Source organism: Strigops habroptila, chromosome 4 (assembly GCF_004027225.2).
Source record: "Strigops habroptila isolate Jane chromosome 4, bStrHab1.2.pri, whole genome shotgun sequence".
NCBI classification, from domain to species: domain Eukaryota; kingdom Metazoa; phylum Chordata; class Aves; order Psittaciformes; family Psittacidae; genus Strigops; species Strigops habroptila.
The window spans coordinates 27456842-27463287 of record NC_046358.1 but is presented as its reverse complement, the minus strand read 5'-3'; the positions used below and the strand labels follow the sequence as shown (position 1 = coordinate 27463287).

The 6446-nt window shown below is 40.4% G+C and overlaps 1 protein-coding gene across 1 annotated transcript; it reads right to left on the bottom strand.

Annotated features, from left to right (window-relative positions):
- Positions 1-231: 231 nt before the first annotated feature.
- LOC115606127 (alpha-1-antitrypsin-like) lies at positions 232-5581 on the bottom strand. The gene is made up of 4 exons (XM_030481505.1): positions 4930-5581; positions 3980-4250; positions 3255-3406; positions 232-1448 (listed from the first exon to the last, which is right to left on the bottom strand). The coding sequence occupies exons 1-4, from the start codon at positions 5579-5581 to the stop codon at positions 1246-1248; spliced, it is 1278 nt and encodes a 425-aa protein (XP_030337365.1). The 3' UTR covers positions 232-1245.
- Positions 5582-6446: the final 865 nt, after the last annotated feature.

The following is a 6446-nucleotide window of genomic DNA, read 5'->3' as shown; positions in this document are numbered from 1 at the left end:
AGCTGCCTATTTGAGAAATCACTGGCCTGCCTTTTAAAACTTTTTTGAGTGGTTTTTATTTGCAGTTGTAGGGAAGACAGAAAAGCATAGCTTGGAACTATCGTCTTAGCTGAAGTAGTTTTTTCACCTTCAAATAACTGCTTTTAAGCCATAGGGCACCAAGTGGACTTGCACTTTTTCCCATAATAAAATCCCACAGTTCGGATAAGAAAATAATCATTTTTACAGAGGTTTCTGTTTCAGATATCGAATATTTACTACTAATAAAAAAGACTGGGATTGTTCCTGATTTTCATTTTCCAGAAGTGGACAGGTGGGGAGGGAAGAAATTATGTAAATAAAGAGTTTCCTATTTACTCTCATTTGTGCCTTTCTTCTAACATCTCCCAAATAGTGCACAGTTAACTGCTCACCTAAACCTCACCACTCCAAAAGCAGGGGAGCAATGACTGTGCAAGCTGTATTAGTAGTTGTGGATAAACAGACTTGCAATTTGGCAGCTCTGTGCAGAGCTGAAATCCTTGGCTTGGCTCCAGCAGCTGAGGTTTGCCCCTTCAAGCACTGCTGAAACAATTGATTTTCTTTTCCTGAGAGGGAAAAGGAGTTAGACAGGTATAGCTGACTAAGATTTTCCATTAGCACTTTTCAAGCATTGCTGGTTTTCTTTCTTTAGAATCTGGAGACAAGGGGATGACTATAGAGAAAATATTTTGCATTAAGCAAACCTTTAGGTGTGTTATAGGTGTGTGAATAGGTTGACTAAAGGTCTGTGTTTCTGTTTCCTTTCTTAGCCACTGAGCCCTGCAAGGACTTCAGAAATAAAAGACACTTCTGAGATTCACAGTGGAACGAGAGGAAGTGAAAAGATGGTTTCTCAGCTGAAGGGGATAGATCTGTGGTTTCTGAACTGAGGACTTGATATGGAGAAAATGGAAGACATAGGGAGTTTCTCAGCCAGGAGGAGGAAGGTTTATCTGCATGCGAGGGACTGTGGCACCAGAGATGAGTGAGGTAAGGAAATGTTTGTCTGTTGAAGATCCCACTGCTGCCTGTTTGGCCTGGGTCATTTTATAAACATGTCCCACTCATGCTTTTCCCCAACTGTCTGTTTGTAAGTGAAGAGTAACTTCATGTAATATTTATTTATTTGTTAATTATGGATCAATTCTAGTCCCTTTTTGCAAAGAAGTCCCTGAGATGTGCGCAAGCTCTCTTCTCTGCACTGGGGGGTACAAGTGCTCTGGCCTAGTCTTCCTTAGCTGGGTTCACAATTTTCCCCATGAAAAGGATGCCATGGGTGATTTTGTCAATAATCATCATCAGGAAGGGCCTGTTGAATCTGATGTGAGGAGGAGGAGGAAACTCCGCAGACAATGGTACCACTTCTATCAAGGTCACTGCAGCAGCCTCTGTGCCATTCTCACTAACATCCACCACGGCCTTGTGAACCGCCTGCAAGAGAAGCAAAAATTAAAATCTAGGTACAGAAGAGTGAGAAGCAGCTGGGGACAAACTTGTTTTCTTTAACACTCCGAGAAGGTATTTTGGATGCTTGCAGAGACTGAGCAGCGTAGATAGTATTTATTGTTCTGTTGTTTGTCAGAATAAGATTGCGTCCTTAGTATTTAACACAGGAGAAAAAAGTTTTCATATTGCATCAATTTATACATATGCAAAAAATTCTTCCTGCAAAGATGCATTAGAGACAAGCTTTATAAGTGTCTTTCTGTAACAGAGCCCACTGACATGATATGACTTTACAGGTATAGCAGATACAGATTTCTGATTTCACGTGGTTTGATTTCATTGTCTTTAGTCTGTGCTTTATGGTTTTAATTCATTGCCAATAATGCATCTGAGATTTCCTCTCCCGAGGTCCTTCTATCTTTCCTTTATTTACTTGTCCTATATCTATAATCCAGGTGTTTAGAGATGCAATAAGGTATTCTTCAGTATGAGGAATCACAAAAACATTGAATAATATATGTTGGAAGGACCTCTAGAGGTCATCCAATGACACCAACCACCCTACACTGTGTCAGCTCTGACACTAGATAAGGTTGCTCAGGGTCTTATCCAGTCAGGGTCTGAGTATTTCCAAAGATGAAATTTCATAGCCTCTCTAAGTAACCCATCCTAGTTTTTTATCACCCTCATAGGGTTTTTTTTACATATATCTGATGATATTCTAGTGTAATGTGTCCCTGCCCATGGCAGGGGGATTGGAACTAGATGATCTTAAGGTCCTTTCTAACCCTAACTATTCTATGATTCTATGAGAATTTCTCATTTTCTATCGTGTGTATGTGTTGTCTCTCGTCCTATCCCTGTGCCCTGAAAGAAAAGCCTGGGTCCATCTTCTCTACACCCTCCTAATAGGTATCTGTAGCCAGCACTAAGAACCCTGTTTCGCCTGCCCTTCTCCTGGCTGAACAACTTCAGGCCACTCAGCCTGTCCACATATATCCCACGCTCCAGCCACACAGCCACTCTGCTCACCTTCCACTGCATTTGCTGTACTTTAGTATGTCCACATCTCCCTTGCATTGGGGAACCCCAAACTGGATTTGCAGTACTCCAGAGGTGATTTCACAACTGTGGAATGGAGGGGAAGGCTCAATTCCCTCATGACACAAGGTGTATATTCCCAGAGACACTAGGAAAATCACTTTGCTTATCCGTGTGTCAATTTCTTGTTTGTGAAATGAGGCTATCCCTGACCCACAAGTCTGTTGTCCATATAAATTCCAAGGCGTTTCAATAATCATAGAATGGTTCGGGTTGGAAGGGACCTTAAAGATCGTCTAGTTCCACCCCCCTGGCACAGTCTGGGATATCTTCCACTAGATCAGGTTGCTCAAAGCCCCATCCAACCTGGTAGTAATAACGTAGTAATGAAAGTTGTATACATAGGATAAGAATGACTATTCCCACACTTATGCCATAACTATGACTTGTGTCATGCATTAATTACTTTACACCATCTTTTTGTGAAATTATTCTGTTTTCTTTTCCAGACCTGTTTTCTTCTTCAGCGACTTTCAAGTGAATTTGCAGGATTGCTGTGCAGCAAACAATTTAACATTAATTAAGCTGTGGGAACAACAGCCATTTAATGCCTAACCTTTTCCTTCCTTTATTAACATCAATAAGCCATGACTACACTCCAGAAGAGGGATTAGCCTATTTGTGGAGATAAAACCGCATGTAAGCAAGGCAGATAAATCTCTTGATTACCATCTCTGTTTGCATACTTACTTTGGAAACCTTCAGAAGAGTTTTTACTGCCGCTCCAGAGAGATCAGCCTGGTCACTGAACAATTCTGTCACACCCATTTTCTCAAACAGGCTCTTGACATCATAGGCACTGGAGATGGAAAACTTTGGAAGGTCCAGGTAGATTTTTCTTTTCAAAAATAAACAAAAAATGTCAGTTTATTATTGCAAGATCCTTCGGTGCTGTCCCTTCAACAGCTGTTGCAAGTATACACCCATTCCAAATACCTAGGGAGCTAAGGTTTGGCTTTCTAAGACAGTGATAAATTCTATGTTACAGAAACAGAAATTGAGGTGCGTGTCCCACCAGCTGCAGTCTGATCAGGGGTGCAGGGAGAGAGTGCTGGTTTATGAAATTGACTAGCTGGAAAGTATCATCCAGACTACAGAGAAAAAAAATTATTTTCTTTTTAACTGGATCCTTCCTATTCGAGACAGGCTCCCAAGGACAATGTACCTGTGTATAGGGTGGGGAATCCTTACAGCTGGTAGTACTTCCACTGCTGTGACTGGGGAGGCTGAGGAGAGGGTTGCCCCTAGGTGCAAAATCATCCAATACTTTGTTTGAGTTAAAGAAACCATGCAGTGCTTGTTCCTCAGAATTGTGTTTAGTAACTCATTGTGGCATCCTAAGCTTTACCTCACCTGGATGAGTAGTTATGGCTTGTTCAATATTTTAAAAAAGCAGCAGTTAAAAGATTACCTTTTTTTAAGTGATTGCATCCAGTTATACACTGTTTCTTTTAGTAGAGCATCCTCCACTTGCTGCATTGTCCCTTCATCAGGCAGAATGAACAATGAAGTAGCACTTCCTTTGTATGGGATTTCTACTACCCAGCAAGACAAATTCTCATCCCTGTGGATATTAAAGCCTTTGTTTTGATGCATCATTTTGACCTTAACGGAATTATTGGCATCCAACAAGAAGTCATCATCTCTGGTGTACAAATTGTTGAAAGGTTTTTCCCAGTAGCCTTTTGACGAAAGAATGAATATAGAATTGAATAAACTGAGAAAGGGACTAATAAAAGCATGTCACATGAGTTGATGCTTAAAATACTGTATTTGAAATGTAAAGGCAAAAAGCCTATCTTGTTTAAGGATGCTTGTTCCCTTGCCATGGAAAGAAGCTTTATGTCATTCCAATAGCTCTACTAAAAATCACACAAGAAAAATACAGGCTGAGGGTTGCCATGGAAAAGATCTGAGCCTTTTCCTGCTAAGTCAATGGTAAAACTTCCACAGACTCCCAGTATAACAGGCTTCAACCTTATTCCTTTCATGTAAGCGTCATCCTTGTTTGCCCATGTCCTGCACAGCTAAACACCTGTGCCTTTCAACAAATGGTCATAAATTCTCAAGCTCATCCTTCCTTTCTTATTGTTTTCAGCTCTGAACCTGGCTTAAAATTGATGTGGTATTGATCAGTACTTCTATGGGCTCTTTTTTTTTTTTTTAATTATTATTCTTTTTTTCTTTTTAATTATATAGAAAATGAGTCTTCATACCTGGCTTTCAAATTTTTCCTTCTGTCATTTATAAGTGGGAACACATATAGCATAGGTTCACAGTGTGAAAACAGTTATGTTTCTTAGATCTGGATAAGACATGCAGACATTATGTGTATAACTGCTACCCATGTTTGCCACTCACCTTTAAAGAAAATGTAGTTAACCAGAACCATTACAGTGTCTGAATCAAGACTCTTGAGTAAATCAACAATTTTCCCATGGGTTTTTGTGTCTATGTACTTATTGATTTCCTTTATAGCCTCCAGAGAATTCTGGAAGTTACTAGAAATAGCTTCAGAATAATAAAAATATGTGACGTCATCCAAAAATTTTGGGAGCAATTTCAGTTGGTCGCTTATGAACAGGGTATTGCCCATGTTCAACTGGACTTCTCGGCGAGGGTCATTCAGCAGCTGGAGGACATGCTGAAATCCCTTATGGATCTCTGGCTCCTCCATATCTGTCAGGTTGAAGGCGAGACCTTTGTGCAGCTGATTCAGTGTGTTTGATCTGGCCCCCAGGGAGAGCATTGCAAAGGCCGTGGAGATGCTCAAAGGAGAGAAGAAAATGTTCTTGTTGCCTGCCTCCTCTCTGGCCTGCTTGTAAAAGCTAAATGCAAAGTCAGCATTGCTGGGGGCTATCTTCACGTGAGCCAGGTTTTCATCTTCAGCCTGGGAGTGGTCTGGGGAATAGGGTATTTTTTGTTTTCGCTGTTTGTCACTGAGGTCAAAGATATATTGACCCTGGACTTGAAGTGCAAGAAGCAACAAACATAAATTCAATGCAGACTTCATCTTCCTTCTGAATAGTTCTGTTAAGAAATAATAGAGCAACTTTTAGATCTAGAGAATTTTATCTTCATCTTTCCTGCATAAAAATAATTTCTGTATTCTAGATACTGATTTTCAGATGTCAGTCTTTAGGATTACTCTTCTACTTGGCCTCCTGGAAAGTATTTCTAGTCAGTTCTTTTCATATTTGACCAATAAGCAAAAGAAGGAAGATATTAATGTGGCATTACCAGCGAAGAATTGATGTTTAGGCTTTCATGAGGCATTATGACTGAAATAGTACTTGCTTCTGACCAGCGTGGCCTCATTGCACTCCTAAGAGCCTTGGGGTGCATGGTTGAGTTCGCCTATTGACCCCCATGTATTTGGTAAGCACTTTGTCAGAGGGACCAACTTTTGCTGATATGTTTATGTGGTACTGTTGTGGTTTAAGCCCAGCCAGTAACTCAGAACCACGCAGCCGTTTGCTCACCGGAACCGTTTGCTCGCTCAGAGTAAGCATTTCTTAGCAACAACTAAAACATCGGTGTGTTATCAATCAGCGTTGTTCTCAGACTAAAGCTGAAACACAGGACTGCACCAGCTACTAGGAAGGAGAAAAATAACTGTTACAGCTAAATCCAGGACAAGTACCCATGGTCTTGTTATTACTTGGGTTTTCAAGCAGTGATACAGATATAATGTCAGTTATAGCTGTAAATAAAATGCATCTAAATCCTCACCTCTTAAACTATTTATCTCTTTCTGCCTCTTGTGTAGCAGCTCTGAAATCAAGCAGCATATTATTTCAAAACATTACCTTAAATATTTTAGCAAATTGAGGACAAATCAAGGTTTATCAAATCCTCCTGCTGCACATCAAATATCC

Bases quoted from the DNA above. Each gene is read 5' to 3' on its own strand.
- LOC115606127 (XM_030481505.1), bottom strand. From the start codon at position 5,581: ATGAAGTCTGCATTGAATTTATGTTTGTTGCTTCTTGCACTTCAAGTC. The intron at 4,251-4,929 runs GTGAGTGGCAAA...TTTCGTCAAAAG, and splicing joins TAACTACATTTTCTTTAAAG to GCTACTGGGAAAAACCTTTC. The intron at 3,407-3,979 runs GTAATCTTTTAA...ATTTTTGAAAAG, and splicing joins ATGCAATCACTTAAAAAAAG to AAAAATCTACCTGGACCTTC.